The 20,963-nt window shown below is 32.0% G+C and overlaps 1 protein-coding gene across 1 annotated transcript in view; it reads right to left on the minus strand.

The window, feature by feature from the left end:
• Positions 1-9,647: 9,647 nt before the first annotated feature.
• LOC145259792 (spatacsin-like) overlaps positions 9,648-20,963 on the minus strand; it is a 176,290-nt gene continuing 164,974 nt past the window's right edge. The window contains exons 40-43 of the mRNA XM_080117557.1: positions 17,416-17,492; positions 16,297-16,446; positions 15,523-15,674; positions 9,648-11,052 (exon numbers count right to left, since the gene is read on the minus strand). Coding sequence (XP_079973683.1) covers positions 10,848-11,052; positions 15,523-15,674; positions 16,297-16,446; positions 17,416-17,492 — 584 coding nt within the window. The 3' untranslated portion in view covers positions 9,648-10,847. The remainder of the gene's footprint in view (positions 11,053-15,522; positions 15,675-16,296; positions 16,447-17,415; positions 17,493-20,963) is intronic.

Genomic DNA, 20,963 nt, shown 5'->3' on the forward strand with positions numbered 1-20,963 from the left:
CTTTCCCAGCTGCAATGATATGCAGAAGTTCAAGTGTAATGTTAACAAGCATCTTTCTACTCATCTTCCTTCATAATGACCCCGCTAATTAAGTCCCTGATAGTAGCCCCCTGCTTCAAAGTGGCACTGTGTCTTGTTTGGGGTGAAAATTGAATAAAAAAAAAAAAAAATCTTGCTTCAAAAGATAAACATTTCAAGAAACTTAAAATATTTTTACAAGAAACTGAAAACCTATTATATCAACAAAACTTTTTTGGCATTAAATGACCCTTAGAGGTTGAAATGTGGTTAACAAACTCACTCACTCACTCACTCACTCACTCAAGTCAACTTTTAAATTGACTTGAAAGTCAACAACAAAAATGTGAGGTGGCATGATATAGCCCTCACTTGAAACTACATCAAAGATCATAATTATGCCCGGAAACCTTGCACTGTGCCCTCAAGGATTGGACTGTCGGGATTTGCATTTTGAGGTTGCTAGCAATGGTCCTGTTATTATAACTTGGATTGGTGGGGAGCATAAGTTGTACAGCAGTGCATCTCCGATCTTGCTCGTTGAACATTGTGTCACTTTCAGACATGATAGAAGGCTCATATCACTCTTAGGATTGTACACAACTGGCCAACTAGTCTGCAATAAAAAATGAAAACCGGTTTTCCTAAAATGGAAATGGAATCATTTCATCTTTTCTAGGGTGACAATTTTATCGTTCCACCCTGTAACATACAGTAAACATTTTTTTTTTTTTCAAATCAAGATAAATATTTACATTTTTTTTTTTTAATATAAAAACCAATGATAACAAGTGTTTTTTTTTTTTTTTTTGTATTATGGTGAAGGCGTTCAGAGTTTTGTTATCTTTCAGCTTTTTCTGTAAATTGCCAGACGACTCCAACAACAACACGTTCCTTATACTGCATAAGTATCATTGCTCCTAAACCAAGGAAAAACCTTCCGACTGTGCTCGTATTATTGGAAGATAAAAAATAAATACGTTTTTTTATTTACATCATTTATTTATTTTTTGAAAAAAATGTTTACAATATGTACAAAGCAAAAAACACATATCACAGATATGCAAATTCTGATCACAGATGAGGAGTCAAATATACACCCTGCTGGATAATTCACCCAAACTGTGTGTGTGTATACATATATATATATATATGCTAGTGGAAGGGGTGGGGGTTCATAAGATACGCTTACATATATTTTAATTCATGCAGATTTTGTATTTATAATTACAGAGCCAATTCTTTATTGAATATCTTATATAATATATATATATATATATATATATAGATATATAGATATAGATATATATAATTGAAACTAAAATATTTAATGTTGCAATCGCATTCCCTACTGTTTGAGCTATCAGCAGATAGATAAAGATTTAAAATTAAACAACTTCAAGTTATGAATGAATTCGTACATGCGTAAAACTAATAGAAATATGTCGGCAAGTTGAAATGAACATTTGCATTTCAATTTTCCAACATTAATTTCTGTACACATTGTTCACTCACCCAAAGATTTTTATTCATTATAAATTTTTAATTCATTATAAACCATCCTGGGTGCATGATTACTATTTCCTGTTAATTTCAATGTTATTTGACCAGTAGTTTAAAGTTTATCGGTTAAATATTTATACACATATACAAAGAAGCTAAATGGAGGCCATCTAGAACATATGCTGTAGAACGGAGAAAAAAGGTCAAAGACCCTAGTGTTTTGATGTGATGTTTTGAATATAATAAACTAGTTATGACCAAAGTTTCATTTCATTCGGACAAAACACTAAGAAACGGGGCCTAATTAGAGTTGGGGTCTGTTTCTTGGGGTCATCCTGTGTGTACAGTTTTATTTATTATATATATACCGTTTTCAAAAATTGTGTTAACTAGCAAAATTAGATTTTTATCTATATATTCTTTTTGCAACGTTTTTTCCTCCAAGGAGTAGAGCCTATCTTTGAAACTCCGTGGAATAAGGAACTTTTCTCACATTCCTTGTTTTGAATAAAATATTGTGAATTTATTTCTACAATATTGTGACGTCTATTACTTTTATATATATATATATATATATAACACAGTTTTATAGGGTAAATATTATAATACAGAAAGATTTAGTGTTATAAATTCACAATCGAGGAGAAAAAAATATAACAGAATACACTTAGTTACTAATATTTTTAAATTTTTTTTTTTTTTGGCACTTGTAAAAAATATGATTTTAAACATCAAAAAACGTTTATTTCTGATATGATAGAAAACACATTTAAAAAAAAAAAAAGAAAAGATATTGAAACTAATCCGATTCAAATTACAAATAAAAAAAAATGTTCGGTTCATGATATTGCTTGCACCAACACTCACTACAAAATGACTGGTTGAAATTCTAAAGATCTGCTTTATTAACATTTTTGTTTTGTTTAAAAGTTTTTGCGATTTTTGTTTTTTAATTTTTTTTTTTTACATTGAAAATCCTTCATAGGAATTATAAAGATTTCATCGAATGTGAAACCTTACTGTTTAAATGCTCTGAAAGAAAATCTAAAACCATTTTGCTAAAATAAACCTCATTATTCAATTAATCTTATAGATATAGTATCGGAAAATTTTTTCAACCTTTAAAACTATATTAACAAAAAAACAAACTGATTTTGTCAGTTAATCTCTTGCAATCATTGCATAAATTTACTTCCAAAAATCCACACTAGTCCTATCATTATTTCAAGAATCATCAGTTGTTTACCATGAAAAAAATTGTTTCAGGGATTTAAAAACAAAATATCGTGGCTCCCCAATAGTGTTGATCAAGCATCACCTTTCTTAAAAAACAAACTTTCCAGATATCGCGTCTAGTTTTTTTTTTTTTTTTTTTTTTTTTGTTCCAGATGAATTTTACTAAACTGCTCATGTTATTTAAAAAAAAGTTTTCCCTACCTGTGCCATTCGCCCCCCCCCCCGCCCAAATGAATGCATTTATTTACAAAACTTAGATTTTTATAGTTTAAATGAATTTATTATACTACTTATCACCCTGCAGTTTGGTTATTTGTATATATTTTTTATAGACTTACAATATATATATATATATATATTTTTATTCCAGATGAAAAATATCCAAAAGCAAAAAAAAAACAAAAAACATTGCATTTCAACGATTAAAAGAGCAAGATATTATTTTATTTAATTTAGGTAAACAAAATTACCAAAAAGTCGCTACAATAAATCTACTGTTTCAGTCTTAAAAGACATCATCAGGTGACAATATAACCCTGTGCTTTCTCTAGGCCAGTAATTTGAATTAAATAACTGGTCTCAAGTAAGACCAGAGGTATATTGGCACCTGACGATGTCTTAAGACTGAAACAGTAGATATATTGTTGTGACTTATTCAATTTATGTACATAAAGTTACCATAAAATTATATATATATATAATAAAATAAAGTTCTACTTATGATTTCATAGAATTTCTATTATTAAAGATTCTCATTGGTTCTAAAATATATATTCTGTTTTTCTTTGGAAATTATAAAGATTTTATCTGACATACAATTTTGAATATCATTTTCGGTTGCATTGAACTTTTAACCATAACGACGACTGTTAATTGAAAGGAAATCATTAGTGACTGACCATACTATTTTACTTATTATATCTTACTATATCGCACATATTATTATAACTTTAGTAAGTGTTAGGTAAATGTACATACCAAGATAATATAAAAATAATAATAGCAGCAAATGAGTTGGTATTTCCAACAATTAGAAAGAAGTTGGTGCTTCTATATTATAATAAAAATTAAAAAAAAAAAATACTGAATTTCAACTAAAACAAATTATACCTACGTAATTGTCATGTCACAAATAGTAACATATCCAAAAATTACAGAAAACGATAAGGTAGAAAAATAATTATTAATGAAAAGATATTTGTAAAATCTAGCGATTTGGTTTCAAAATCTACTGATTGGATTTGGAGAGTTAACAGGGGAGGTAAGTTTTCAATTTCTCACAAATGTAATCAAATATTTATATATTTTTAAAAATTAAAAATTCAAACAGTTAAAAAATATTTTTTTAAAAATTCACAAACTATTTATGTTTTGGTTTTCTGAATAAATTGTCTGCTTTCGATAGAGTTACTTCCCCTTTTAATTACGTCACGTAACTCAATATGTCCGACCAAGCATGTAATCTTACCGGAACTGTTTTTACCTTTATCGGAAATGTCTTTCATGAATAATTATTTTTTTTTTACCTTATTTTCTGTAAGTTTTGGATATGTTACTATTTGCGACATGATAATTACGTAGGCACCATTTGTTTTGCTTGAAGTTCAATATTTTTTTTTCGTTATTATAAAATAGAAGCACTAACGAGTTTCATAAAGGAGTTCCATTAATAAAAAATTCTTGTAAATTTCCATAACAGTTCAGTGTTAACTTCCTGATGAAAATTCTTCACTCTGACTCCGGAATTATTTTTGCTATTTTCTGTTGTGTCCACTTTGAAATGGGGAAAGGGGATGCAAGCAATCCTATGGTAATATGACCTTCCCTCCACAATTTATAGCGGAACACTGTGGGTGAGGTGGGACTTTTCAGATCTCCCCATTTGATGCAACCGTTTTAATCTACCAAATCCTGAATTCAAATGAAAGTCTAAAATATTGTTACTGTTGCTTTTTTTTTTTTTTTAATTATTTATTGCCAACTATTTCAGGCGGCTTACAGGTAATTGCCTAAAACCGTGCTTTTCAACCAAGGTTCTGCCAGTGCAATCGAGGCAAACAATAAAACAAATAAACAGAATGTTAAATTCAATTTTGAAAATCTATTTTATTAATATATGCATATTTTTAAAAATCTATCGTTTAAATATACTAAAATTTTACATAATTAAATTCGCTACATTTGAAAAATTAATTTGTCTTGCCACAATTAGGTTTGCTTTTTATATATTCTTTTCAATGTCGTATGAGAATTTTCATTTCATTTTATTTTTCCAAATGTTAATTTTTATTCATGTTAAGTGTTCCAGCAAATACACCTTACCCACACTGAAGATTGAACCTTCAACCTCCAGAAGAGTGTAACTTACAAGTCAGTTTTATCAAGAACTTTATCCATGCAGACAATTCTAGTCTGAATTTTGGAAGTTTTAAACCTATTTTTGTTTTTGTTAAATCTTATGACTTATCACCACACCAAAGATCACTACTTATAGCAGTGCTTTTCAATCAGGGTTTCCGCGGAACCTTAGGATTCCACTAGTACAGTCCAGTGGTTCCGCAATTTGTAAATTAGAACAAGGAACAAATAAACAAAACGTTAAATTCAATTTTGAAAACTTATTTTATTAATATATACATATTTTTAAAAATTTATTGTTTAAATATTCTAAATTTCACATAATTAAATTCGCTACATTTGAAAACTTAATTTGTCTTGTCACTACTAGGTTTGCTTTTTATTGATTCTTTTCAACGTCGTACGAGAAGTTTCATTTCATTTTATTTTTTTAATGCTAATTTTTACATATTGCATGGGCGTTCCATGAACCAGTGGAATGTTTCCATGGGGTTCCGCTCAAGTAGTAAGTTTGAAAAGCACCGACTATATATATATATATATATATATATATATTTATTTTAATTGCAACTTTATTATTCATAATCAATGGTTTCATTATTGTATTAAATACTATACTAGGTTTGCTTAGTAATTGATTGTTGCACAGCATATGCACTGCTTTTTAGAGTCGTCTTACTCTTTGCTGTTCATCTTTACTTTGCCTCATGAGGGCAGATGGTTTGCATTTTCCCTCCATACATAAGTCAACCGTGTCAAACTTTTCAATCTCTCCACATATTTTGGATTTTCGATGTTTTTCTAACCTCACTTTTAGTGGAGGACATGTCTGATCCTTGTATTCCGCATTTACATGGGAACGTATACACACACATCCTAGTCATGATTTTTTTTCGTCAAAGGCTTGACTCGCAGTGTTAAAAAAAATTTTTTTAATTCAATTTATAACATTATATAATCAATTCTTAATGCTGCAATATTTTAAGTTATAAATTTATCATATCTTTTACTAGAATATCTTGCCCTTTTCTTTTTCAGTTTTAGCAACTAGTCCTTTACTTTTCCACGTTTAAGCTTAACCATATATATATATATATATATATATATATATATATATTTATTTATTTTAATTGCAACTTTATTGTTCATAATCAATGGTTTCCTTATTGTATTAAATACTATACTAGGTTTGCTTAGTAATTGCTTACATAAGACAACTCAATTATTGCATAAGCGTTCCATGAACCAGTGGAATGTTTTCATGGGGTTCCGCTCCAGCAAAAAGGTTGAAAAGCACTGGCCTAAAAGAATAGTCTCATGGTTTTTGGAACGGGTGAATTATCAAAGGAATCAAAATATTAATTTGTCTTGTCACTACTAGGTTTGCTTTTTATAGATTCTTTTCAACATATTTAAAAAAAATGCTTCATTATTATCGCCTGCTGGCACAGAAGCGGTGATCATTTTATGTTAAATTTGATAGCTTTTCATTGAAGCTTTTCGTTTTAAAATGGCTGCCATTTTATTTTTAACATTTTCGTATAAACAGTTTATATACTTACATTATTTTCTATTGTATATTTTTTTATTGCTTTTATATATCAATACATCATCAGTATAAAACATCTAAAGAAAAAAACAGATGTTTTCACCTGATGAGATCTTCATTTTTAATGACTACAGATTGAAACATTGTCATGCCAATGTAGCAAAGCCTGTACATGTCTGTATAAATAAATATTAATATAGTTTTACATAAATATTCATTATTGCCTACAGACAATAATGGTTCATGCTTATGTAATCATCAGTGTAGGAAATGATGATTATTGCCGGTCAAAGGATTCAAACTCAGTTGCAATGTCACTTTTGACTTTGCATATATATATATATATATATATTAGTTTACATACTTTGAAATAAAATTTTTTCTCCAATTTTGTATTCAAATATAGATATTAATAATGCAAAGTTCATTTAAATAGCTCAATAGTGCAACAATAAACTCATAAATTTTATTATACAGCTTCACTGGGAACAGATATTTTTATGCTTATTCTCCCTCCCCAAAAAAGTGATAAACTGAACCTGGTTTTTTGGAGGAGCATGAAAATTAGTGTCTGTTCCCAGTGCAGCAATATTATATATATATATATATATATATATATATATATATATAAAGGGGATTAGAACAACAGTCTAAAGAGCAGAGTATATTTTAATGTATTAGTAAATGCATTAATACAATTAAAATAAAAGAAAACAGTGCTCATTGTAATGTAGATATATAATACGCTCGATAGGCATATATATCCTTGAGCTATTTTAATATTGAGTAAGATGATTGATAATTTATAATTAAAATTAAAAATTGGTTTCACAAGGAAGAACAAACAAATCAATAAATTGTACGATCGTTTCGGAAACAATGTTTTTATTAAGATAGACAATAAGTCTTGGACAATAATTTTATCATATAGTTCTTTGAAACAAAGTCTCATCAGCAAAAATATTGGGTGGGTTTTTTTTTTTTTTTTTTTTACATCTGCCTTACTTAAAAAAAAAAAATGCTAGGTTTATTGTTTTGCGTCTTTAAAAAAACGCACCCAATATTTTTGCTGATGAGAAGACTTTGTTTCAAAAAACTATATTATAAAATTATTGTCCAAAACTTATCGCCTATCACAATAAAAACATCGTTTCTGAAACGATCGTACAATTTATTGATTTTGTTTGTTCTTCCTTGTGAAACCAATTTTTAATTTTATAAATTATCAATCATCTTACTCAATATATATATATATATATATATATATATATATATATATATTCCAGGTTAATATTTTCCAAAGGAAAAGTAACCAATGAAGTTTTTAACAAGGTTAATACAAGAGTGCTCAATACAAAAATAGAACAAGATATATTTTTTTATTTGTTTTTACATAAGCATTTATATGTCGCTACACATTCACGAGCATGTTTTGGTCAACTAAGTATAAGTAACTAGAGACTTTTTCAGGCGATGTACATATATAAAATATTAGTCTGGGATCTATTACAGACTAAGCTTTTGTATAAGCTATATCGCCTAAAAAAAGTCTAGTTACTTGTACTTAGCTGACCAAAACATGCTCATGAATGTGTAGTGACATAAATGCTTATGTAAAAACAAATAAAAAGTGTGTGTGCATATATATATATATATATATATATATATATATATATACACACACACACAAAGTAAACCTACTCTGAAATAACTCTTTAAAAAAAAAAAATGATCTAGAGGTCAACCACTTTCTAAACAAGGCAGAATATACACAGATTTTTGACACTATGTTCATCAAACTGTCAGCCGACCTTTTTGTAATGAAAATGGAATTTGTTTTTAGGTTGAATGCGACTAGTGCGCTGGTTTTTTCTCAAGTGAACCTTCTCAATGTCATATGAAAATTTCAGGGTTCTTGTCTAGAATTCCCCTTATTTTCACCAAACAAAAATAAAAAATCTGTATGATGTACGTACCTGTGATGAAATGAAAATATCATATTCCAAAAATCATATAAATTGATCATATAGTTATATATTTACAATGAAAAACATTTTTAAGTGATTAGTCAGAGTTCAACATAAATCTTGAAAGTTTTCGATTATTGTTGAGTTATCTGTTTTTTTTTTTCTTTTTAAATGGTGAGCGGGGATGTCTCTCCTATAATACTCATAAAATTCAATTTTCTTAGAAATAAAACTGCTTGATCAATTTATGTGATTTTTGGAAGGCGACATTTTCATTTCATAACAAGTAAACAGATTTCTTTCTTTTTTTTAAAAAACCAATTTTCGTTTGCAAATTATTTAAATTTTTTGATTTTTCTTTTTTGCAAATTCTTCTGACTTATATTATTGATAATTTTAAAAAAGAAAATTTATTTGTTTTTTAAATTTGAAAATAAAATTAACAACTTTTGATATATCCATTTATAAAAGGAAATTTCAAAATTTTATACACCTAAAACTTCTGGTTCTTATCCAGCATTCAACCTACTTAAAAAACAAAAATACAGAAAGATCTTTATGATGTACATACTCATCACATAATAAAAATGTCATATTCCAAAAATCACAAATTGATCAAATAGTTATTTTTTTTATAAAGAAAATGATTTATAAGCAATTAATGTGAAATCGTTAGCATTACAAGGCCGATCTTATAAGTTTGAAGTATTATGGACTTATCTGCCCTTTTTGTTGCAAGACGGCTTCACGAGATAGTGCATTTTTGCTTACTCATAAAATTTGATTTTCTTAGTTAAAAAAAAAAAAACCTGATTAATTTATGCGACTTTAAGAAACATGACATCATCGTTCTGTGACTGATACATACAGCAAAAAGATTTTTCTGTATTATTTATTTAGGTTGAACTGTGGACTTGCACCAAAATTTTATACAGCTAAAGACAAAAGAAAAATGCAATTTGTATAAATTTGTAGATAAAGATTCGTAAACAAAAAAAACACCATGAACACAAAAATAAAATAAAAAATTTTTTCCAGGATGAACGCAAAGTGCTTGTGTACAAAAGGGGTCCCCAATTTCTGGCCCCCAAGTAAATTTAAGTCACGTGGCATTAGATGACTTGGTACAACATGAAATGGCATTGGATTAGTAAATCGATATTAACATGGATATAACTAGCATTTAAATCCACGTACATCATCCTCAACTTTGCCATTCCATTTGAATGAATTTATGCAACAATAATGCGATCACACCAAGCGCGATTCCTTTAATACATGATTTCAGCAGTTCTGAATTTTTTGAGATGATTGTTTGTGTTATCTGTATTGATCGGACTATTGTTCTCACCTTGAGTGTTATTTGTGCAACGTTTCAGTTGGTGTAGTCTGTGACATTCGTCAAGCATGTTGCTCGCCATCTCCTTTCTTTTCCAAGATGGTGACCAACATGCCTGATGATGGTCGGCAGCTACACCAACCAACACGTTGCACAAAATAACACTCAAGATGAGAACAATAGTCTGATCAATACAAACATTATTTCCAATTTCACATTTTTTTTATAAAGTAAGTTAACTAAATAAATCAAGTTTTTTAAATTTTTTTAAAGAAATTTTTTTATAAAGTTAACTAAATAAATAAGTTTTTTAAAAATTTTTTTAAAAGAAACTTTTTTCATTGTTGAAAAGAGAGAAAATTCTTTGAACTGTTTTGCTTTATCTTTAATTTCTGATCAAATTTTAAGATCAATAAAATCACAAAAGATAAAAGTAACCAATTAAAAAAAACTTTTGTAAAAAAAAAAAAAAAAAATCTTCCCGTTAGGGGCGGTGATTGAAAGATCGCATGGACATAAAAAAAAAAAAAAAAAAAAAACTATGTCATTTGATATTACACCGGTCATCTAATATCACATGACCTAAACTTTCCAATGCCAGAAATTTGGTGCCCCTTATGTACACTAGCACCAAATACACATATAAACCATCAGTTTTTTTGAACTCCTCATCTAAAAATTGCAGTCAATTTAACATTTGTAATTAAAACAATTTTTGTGGTTTTCCGAGTTAGGAAGAGAGAGAGAAAAAGAGGGGAGAGGTATGAAGCCCTTAAAAATAGTCTTGATTTTCAGACCAGTTTTTCTGGCCCTTCTGAGTTGACGTATACGATGAAAAGTTTTGTATCCTGGGTCGAACAGGATGCGAAACGTTTTGTCAGAAGGCAAAGTGACCACTCGCTCTAGACTTGGCAATGTCCAAAATGTATGCAGAGTTGGCGCCAGTCTCAAGCTGCGTCAGAAAATCCTTCAGGCCAAGTTCTCGGGCAATCTGATACTGCAGACGCAGATCCTTGCAGTAAATGAGCAATTTCTTGATGTTCCCCTCGCACTGGGAGGGTTTATAAGGGAGCTGCTTGTACCTGCCATGCAGAAATGAGAAAAAAAAAATTTATTAATCAGCTAGCAGATCTACCCAGCATTGCCTGGGCATCAAATATTGAATATGAATAATAAAACTAAAAAAGGTATTAACCCCTCATTCCACTCATTTTTGGATTAAATAGTACAACTTTGATACTATGGACTACCCCCCCCCCCCACCTTCTCACTCCATACATTAACACAGTCGAGACTGCCAAAAATTGATAAGGAAGCAAGATAAGTGGATAAGGAAACCAGCAAATATATTGAACTCCCTAGACAAGATGACGCCTTGACAATTTTTTGTTACATTCTGAGTGGCCAGACAGTGATAAAATAAAAATAACAAACACTTGATGTGGCCAGTTCCATTGGTCAGTTTGGAGTGATTGCGAGGAAAACAGAACATTAAGTATTTCTGGTAAAGAGTAAATATATTTAAGGGACTGGGCAAACAAGGTTTGGTTAGGGATTGTTTGTTGTTGTTGTTTTACGGCATATCAACCCTTTTCGGGTTATTTAATGCCGAATCCAAAGATTTTGAAGAAAAATTTTTTTAATAGAATATATTTGTTGTTTTCACGTCAGTTTCTATTCAACCCATAGTTGGGACCCTAACAGGTACTACCACTCCGGGTCAGAGTGGACCTGGGAGCAATGGTAATTAAAGGGTGGCTCCACACTCCCCAAAGCCCGCAAGCTGGGGCCTCACCACTGGATATAGTTTAAGGTCATATCCAGGACCCTCATTAAGGGACTTTTACCCTCTGCAGGGGGGCAGTCGGCGTATTCTAATGCCCCACCGACAGGGCCTTGGTTAGGGAAGATCATCAAGAGGATCTGAGCGTTAATGATTCTGTGTTGAACAAAGAAAACTATCAATGAGGTTGGCATGAATGGACAATGATCAACAGACACCGTTTGGGATTCTTAGCCATAACAGTTTCGCACACACCAGAAAAATACAATGCCTTTATCCATCGTACCACATGAACCTATAAGAATGGTTATAGGTGTCTATGTACCGTTTTAAATGGCTAGAGGTTGAAGGTTCAATCCTTATTACAGGCGATAATGACTAAAAATAACAAACCTGAACATTTTTACCTGGTCATAGCTGATGGAATAAGAATCTACTTCCTTTCATTTGCAATACATTAAATATACATTGTTAAATAAAATAACTTGACTCTTTATCATATACTAGCTGTTCCTGTTCAGCATTGCCCGGTATGTAATGAAGTCATTTTAGTTTTTAACTAGCTAGCAGACTGGCGTTGCCCTGTCGTACAATACACTTAAACATGACATTTTAATTTATGCAGATTGCGTATCTATTATTATAGAATCAATCCTCTATTGAATATTTTATATTATGAGGAATAATTTGCCCGGTGGATTAATTCGCAAAATAAAAAATAATAATAACAATGATAACATTGTTCATTAAATTGCGATCTCAACAAAAATGTCGGTCAACACATGAAAATATCTGAAAAACTAATTATTTTCATTGAAATATATTTTTACAGAAATAATTAATGCTGAAAGTAAAATATTTTTAAATGTAATTAAATTAAATAAATGGAAAAGAAAATGAATAAATGTTTACTTTTAAAAAAATATGAATTTTTCAAATGTAATAAAATAAATGTAATGGAAAAAAAAATGTGTATTTGTTCAAAAATAATTAAAGTACATAATAATCACTTAAGCTACATAATATATATATATATATGAATCCAGTAGTTGATATTGGAGAAATTAAAAAAAAAAATTTTTTTAGATTAAATAAAAGCATTACATTTCTGAATTTTTGAGATGAGGATCAGTTATTCGTATTATTGGATTCTTCGGATTACTGTTCTCATCTTGAGTATCATTCCAACGTTTCAGGCGATATAACATCTAACCTTCTCCAGGTATATCTTGTCAAGCTCGGAAATGTTTCTGTCAAATTCGTGAATCTGAATGAAATTTTAAACAGAACCCTTTATTTACTTCATAGGGGTAGCATATTCTTGTTCCATCAGCCATGACTGGATAGAGATTCTAAGTAATTCGCAATTGTTTTTTTCAGTCGCCCACACTGAGAATTGAACCTTCAACCTTCAGGAGAATATTACTTTTACAATTGATTTTTTTCCAAGTATTCTAATCACTTTGCAGACAGTTCTAGCATAAATTGTCCAAATAATATAAACAAAGGAACATAATATAGTGGGTTGGTTGGTTGGTTGGTTGTTTTTGTTTTACGGCATATCAACCCTTTTCAGGTTATTTAATGCCGAATCCAGTGATTTTGAAGAAACATTTTCTTAATAGAATATATTTGTTTTTTTTTTCAAGTCAGTTTCTATTTAACCTATAGTTGGAACCCTAACAGGTACTACCACTCCGGGTCAGAGTGGACCTGGGAGCAATAGCAATTAAAGGGTGGCTCCACACTCCCCAGAGCCCACAAGCTGGGGCCTCACCATCGGATATAGTTTAAGGTCATATCCAGGACCGTAATATAGTGGGATCTTCAGATTAAGTAACACCATTTATTTCTAACAAATATCAAAACAGGAAGTCGTTTGCATCAGTAAATATGCGAGATCGTTCTTGATCTTTGAACTCACATTTCACTCATTGTTCATTCAATTTCCACATTTTTCTCTTAAAAATAAATTTTAATCTTTAATTTGTGAGCATTCTTCTCAACATGGTATCACAAAGAAATGCTTTGTGCTGTCATGTCACAATTTCTGTTGCACTGTTGAATACGGCATTATAATTTTCTAGCTCGCACTTTCAAATGCTTGCTAAAATCATATATCGTACTTTACGCCAGCTAGCTAAAAGTGCTCTTTTGGCAACCACACATATAAAGACCACTTTTTTTTAGTTGTCGTGATTACCCCAAAGTACGGTATACACACTGACAATTCTTTTTGTCATTATTCCCAAAATCAACACAGAGACGAATTTATCAACACATAAATTTTATTTACAATTAAGCTTTTTGCCATCGATCAAAAACAGAAAGACATGATTGGCTCGATGACAGAAAGATGTCAAATGTCAATCATGTTGGATCGCTGTCAGTCTGTTCTCTTCCGTTATTTATGTTATTTGTCTTTTATAGACATCAATCGACATTCCTGGAATTGTAAAAATCAAGATATTACATTCTTGTTTTCTATTTTACATTGCACAATTCATAACTTCTGACCTTGGAATGTAAACAGTTCTTTGTTTTTGTGATAATTACAATTCTGGTCATTTTTATGGAACACAAAAATGTAGATCAAAATCAATCTGAAATGTGCGTGTGTGTACATCTCTGCTTTCAAATGTACATTGCCATGTTCTCCATATCCAACATTTCTCACCAACTGAATTACATTCACTTAAAAGCTTTCTGCCTATTTTCATAACCAATGGATAATCCAATTCAGTTTGCTGACAAAACAAAAAAAAAAAAAAAAACAATCTCATTCGTAATATATGAATGTTTTGGACTGATGTTCTCATCTTGAGTATTATTTTCACAACGTTTCAATAACTTCAGAACATCTTCATGTGTATCTCGTCAAACTCAGGAATCGGCATGGAAATGCTGACCAATGACAAAACAGAACAAATACTTGGTAAAATTCAGTGGCAATTGATACTTTTCTGGAGGTTGAAGGTTCAATCCTCAGTGTGGGTGATACTAAGAATACAATTATGAATTACTTAAGACTTCCTATATGTGATGGCTAGGACTAGGACAACAGCATATTCTTTTCATTGCTTTGACTTGAGTGTGTATCTGTTGATATCTTATAAGCTTTTATATAGAGTGATGTGGTTCTCAGTTGATTAACTGTGTCGGATATATACTCGAGAGTCAAAACAACAAAAAGAATATGCTGTTGTCATAGCCCTGGTGATGGCTGATGGAACGAGAGTATATGACGTCTGTGGATTTTGTTTTAAATTCTGTACAGATTTCTGAGTTTGACAGAAATAGCTCGAAGTTCGAAAAAATACACCTGAAGAAGGTTGGAGGTTATGTCAGTCAAAACGTGGAAATGACATTCAAGATAAGAACAGTAGTTAGAATAATCCAAATAATAAATCCTCATCTAAAAATTTTGAAATCTATTTAAAAAAAAAAAAAATCTGAAAGCTGACTACAATATGGTTGTGTTCAAGTCTAACGTAAATAAGTTCTTGATGAGCCGTTCTATATAAGTTATCAAATTTACCAAATTTTCATTACTAATGATTACTATATTGTCCAATGTCTACTGTACACTCTTTAACTCTTATCCTTGAGTGGCCTCTTGGCCTTGATAAGTGGTGATGCCGATGTAAAATATATATATATATAAAAAATTCTAGCCGTAAACTTAGAAAAAACAAACATCTATAATATTACTACAGGAAATATAATTCACTTCAGTTGTGTAACACAGGATCTCCTTTCTTTCACTTACCGATCGATTGTATCAATAATGAGATTTGGATTGAGTCTGATGTAAGCCTTCAAATCTTGCAGATAACGGAAATCTCCGTGAATTATGACTCGGTTGCACATGGATTCGCCCCAAACAGCAGTTTTATTATACGCTTCGCTCACAATTAACGCCTGCAGACAAAACAAAAATGCACAAAATTATCAATAAGGAAAAAAAAAAATTCATCAAAGCCAAATCCAATACAATGGCGATAAAATAAAAAATTTTCACAATTTTGCAGGATTTTTGTTTTTTATGTAAATTTTTAGAATTTAATTTAATGTAATTATTTCCAAGGTGAAAGTTGTTTTCGTTTTTTATGTAAATTTTTAGAATTCAATTTACTTTAGGTTGTTTTTGTTATAGTTTGTCACTGTTTATTGTACAGTGTAGTGTCCACATCACTTGACCAATCATCACCAAATTTGGTCAAGATATTGGTCATGGTTTTAGAAGGGATTTAATTTTGGAATACCTAAGTCAAAGGTCAGAGCAACAGAAAAAGTACAAGACTTTTGGCAATAACCCCAGTTCTGTTCATCATAGAGACTTGCTACAATAGCACGGCCCTTATTCTGTATAAGTACCAATATTTAATTCTGAAAAATTGAAACCAGAAACTTTCTCAAACCTACCAGTAGAACTCTGGACTTGAACTTTTTTTTTTTCTTTTTTACACACCCACTTTCAATTTTGCTACACAAAGAAAAAAAAAAAGGAAAATATTAAAAAGAAAAGAAAAAGGTAACCAACCTCTGAAAACTTAGGATGTTGAATGATAAAGTTGACAGCATCTTCTGGGGTGAGGTTAATGACGTGAATTCCAGAAGAAAGTAAATCGAGTTGGAGTCGGATGAGACGTGCCTGGCGTACACAGAATTCAGCATGACGGAGAATGTTATCCTTGAATAAAAAAACAAAAAAAATGTAAGATTTTTTATTGGACAATTACTTTCAGATATTTATGACAATATGACAAATGTTGCGTTACATAATAGATGTCGGATAGTGATTACATAAACTAATGTTAGTCTGAACAAGGGTCAAACTAAGTGCAGGCTGAAGTGACACAAAGTTTGGAAAATAAACTGGTTTCTCTGATAGAGATGTAAGGTGAAGTCAGATAGGTCAAACCAGCATAGGACAAAGTGATGTCAGTCGACATGACATCATGGATATCAAAGTTGATAAAAAAACAAAGGTTTCAGAGCAGCCTGATTATAGAGCAATATGGAATAATGCTGTAATAACTGAAAAGAAAACTTTGATAATCACAAAAAGTGAAATGCCCCCCCTCCCGATCTGTTTTCTGTGTCTATCCATTTATCTATTACAAGCAGGTAGAGCCGACATTGCCTGATAATCAACGGACGTTCCACACTCCCATATTTTTATTGTCACCGTAATAAGTGAAATTACCCATTTTTCAATCAAATCGATTGATTGTCTGCTTCAGTTGGGAACCCATTATGGTGCACTGGGAGAAGCTTCACATGCCTTCCTACAATGACTTAGTCCACAACACAGTGTAGTTTATATTACACTCTAGAGAACCTACAGTGGCTTTTAGAAAATCATTTCTGAAAAGAAAACTTTGATAATCACAAAGAGCGAAATGCCCCCTAAGATTTCAGTTCTGTGTCTATCCATTTATCTATCTTTTATCTATCCATATACTATTTCTAGCAGACAAGACCCTGTATATAAAATCCAGGTAGGTAGAAGGGTAACTTAGCTTGCCTTTGGTAACATATTTGTTGTGTATTTTTTTTTTTTTACCAATATTTTTTACTTTGTTAGTTATTCTGGAAAAATAACTAGATTTTTTTTTTAAAATTTCTACAAATTTATAGTTTTCACAAGTAAACATACCTTCATAAAATTTTTGGCTGCCTCTGAGAAATATTCATGAATCTTATTTAGGGTTGTTGCGACTTCAGCAGAATTTACTAAAAAAAAAAAAAAAATATATATATATATATATATATATATACACATACATATGATGAAAAAAAAATACAAAAATATTTTTCTCATTTATTCATTTTTGTAATTTCAATACAAATTCATTCATTTTCTAAAATGCGATCTAGAAAAAAAAACAAAAAAAAAACAAAAAAAGAGTTTGCCTTTTAAACACTTCCAATTTAGAAATAGATGGCAACTTATTGAAAATCAAATCAGTTCTCCTGAAGAAAGAAACATTTGAATGCAGATACTAACTAAACATTTGAACAGGAAATAAAACAACATTGCCCAGCAGAACTATTAAAATCAAAACAATCATTGAATTCAAAAAACAATAACAAATAGCAGTTAATTAATAAAATGTCCTTTTTCGAACCAATATGCAAATTATTCAATCTTACGACTGACATCACATGAGCGTAAAAATGGTGTCATCTAGGATGTAAAGTTTTTTTTTTTTTTTTTACACAGTGATCACCACTTATCAAGGCCCGGAAGCCACTCAGGGATAAGGGTTATTGCAAGTACATTACGTTAGTGTGGAGATTTGATGGAGTGTTTACTTAAGGGGGCGGTTCATTAGGAATTTGTTGACATTAGACTTGAAGACATCCAAGTTGTAGTCCTGAGGGAAGCAGGCAGACGGAACAGAGTTTCCACAGACGTGCAGTTCTAAGAAAGAAGCTTTGTTCATGGAATCCGCGTTTTGATTTAGGCACAGATATAGAGTGGGGGAAATTTTTCACAGTGGATTCAGTTAGACGGGTGTTTTTCGTGAAAGATTGGCGAGGGGGGACCAGGGATTGGAGTTCAGACGAGCACCTGCCATGAAAATAACAATAAAACAAGGATAGGCTCGCAACGTCTCTTCTGTGGGAGAGAGGTTGCAGGGTAGAGAAAAGGGCATCCCCCACTAAGCCACAAAGTCTATTTTGTACTCTGTCAAGGCATGATAGGCTGTTTTTGGCAGCTCCTGCCCAGATATGGCAACAGTATTCCATCCTTGGACGCACTTGGCTTTTATATAGATAGAGAATTGCATCAGTAGTGAGATATCTTCTGGAGCGGTAGAAGGATCCCACCATCTTTCCAGCGACCTTGGCAACAGACTTGATGTACGTATTCCATTTCAGATCAGGAGTAAAGGTCAAACCCAGAAGCTTGTCAAAACACGGGGCCTCACCCAGACGAGAGCCATCCATCACAATTGATGCCAGATGGGGATCAGAGCGTTGATGATGTAAGGATAGGAGTTTGGTTTTGGATGCATTAAAGGTAACTAGCCACATCTTCCCCCACTGAACCACGCGCTCGAGATCAGAGGAGAGAGAATCAGAGAGAACTTCGTCATTTACAGCCTTTGATGTGTTGCCGTAGATGGTCGTGTCATCAGCATAGATGTCAACGAATGATTTAAATATGTGTTTAGGGAGGTCATTGATGTAGATCAGGAAGAGAGTTGGTCCCAGGATTGACCCCTGAGGGACCCCAGCATTTATATTGCAGGCCTCCGATTTTTGTCCATCTACCACTACTCTTATGAGCCTATCGGAGAGAAATGATTTAATGATTGAGAAAACATTTCCAGTTATACCGTAGCTGGAAATCTTGTGAAGTAGAATGCCATACCTTGTCAAAGGCCTTTGATATGTCGAGCAATTGCCCTAGAAAGGAAGCCTTTGTCAAGAGATTCACTAATCCTGTGGGATATAACCGTCAGCACATCTGCGGTAGATCTTGCAGAGCGGAAACCATATTGTGTGTCACTAAGAAGGTTATTCCTGCTGAGGTGGTTGACTATTTCTCTATTTAATATTGATTCCAGCAACTTACTCATAACACACAGGAGACTTATTGGTCTGTACTCAGAGGGAGATGACTTATCACCTGAATTCTTAAATACAGGGCAAACTGATGAGATCTTCCAGGGGGTCGGAAAGCACTTCTCCTTAAGGCAGCGCTTAAATAGTTTCGTAAGTATGGGAGCAAGTTCTGGTTGAAGCTTTTTTAACACTATAATTGGGATGCCATCAGGGCCAGTTGCTTTACTGGAATCTAGGTTTTTTATTAGCTTGGCGACCTCATGCACGGATATTTGTATGTTACCTAGCTTGTTCTATGTTATAGGAGGAAATATGGGGAGTTGATGGCCTTCGTCGCATAGGGCATAAAGTTGAATTAACTGGAAACAGGATTTTTTGACTTTGCCGTTAGTGTGAGAAATAAATTTATCCAATTAGATATGCGTGTGAGATATAAAGTATAAGAATGCAAATTCAACAAAAATAGGTGCTTCTTCATTATAATGCTGCTAAAACTAAGCTTGTTTCCTTCAATAACTACGAGACACTTTCTCTACCACCAATAGCAATGGCCAAGAACACATTGCCTGAAAGTACTTCTTTTAAACTCCTCGGCCTAACGTTTACAGGGAATATGAACTGGAATAGATACATTGAGAGCATTGCCAAGGCTGCTGCAAGGAAGGTTGGCTCCCTCTACCGTGCTAGAAAACTACTTACGCCTGACAGTATCCTGTACCTCTATAAGGCCACCATTCACCCATGTATGGAATATTGTTGTAACATTTGAGCTGGTGCATCTGCTACTTGTCTCTCACTCCTGGACAAGGTTCAAAAGAGAGTCGCCAACCTGATAGGTCCTGAACTGTCATCTAGGCTTCAGCTTCTGTCCCATCGACGAGATGTTGCATTCCTCTGCCTGTTCTACAAATACTTTAATGGTGAATGCTCTGACGAACTGCAAACACTTGTACCTCCTCGACGTAACTACCCCTGACAAACCCGACAAACTACTAAGTCTCATCCCTTTACAGTAGAGATCCCTAGGTGCAAGAAAGCCTTTTACTCCAATAGTTTCTCCTCAGAACTGCAGGTCTTTGGAACTCCCTTCCGGGATTCTGCTTTCCCAACTGTACTGATATGCAGAAGTTCAAGTGTAATGTGAACAAACATCTTTCTACTCATCTCCCTTCATAATGCCCCTGCTAATCAAGTCCCTGATAGTAGTCCCCTGCTTCAAAGTGGCACTGTGCCTTGTTTGGGGTGAAAATTGAATAAAAAATAAAATAAAATAAAATAAAAAAATAAGAGTGAAATTAAAAAATCGAAATATTGACTATCCTAACTGTAATCTCTGAATGTATTTACCATGCACTAGATAAAGCAGGGGATGCTAGGGCAGTAGCCCTAGATATATCTAAGGCCTTTGAAAGGGTATAGCACGATGGTCTTCTCATGAAAATCAAATCCTTTGGTATTACTGGATGAATACTTAATATAATTAAATCCTTTTTAAATAAGAGAAGAATCCAGGTTGTCCTTGATGGACATACGTCGAAACAATATGATATAAATGTGGGCGTATCTCAGGGATCGATCCTTGAACCTTTATTATTTCTGATATTCATAAATGACCTCCCTGATAAAATT

Source organism: Euprymna scolopes, chromosome 35, assembly GCF_053919585.1.
Source record: "Euprymna scolopes isolate OS-2025 chromosome 35, ASM5391958v1, whole genome shotgun sequence".
Taxonomy (NCBI): Eukaryota; Metazoa; Mollusca; class Cephalopoda; order Sepiida; family Sepiolidae; genus Euprymna; species Euprymna scolopes.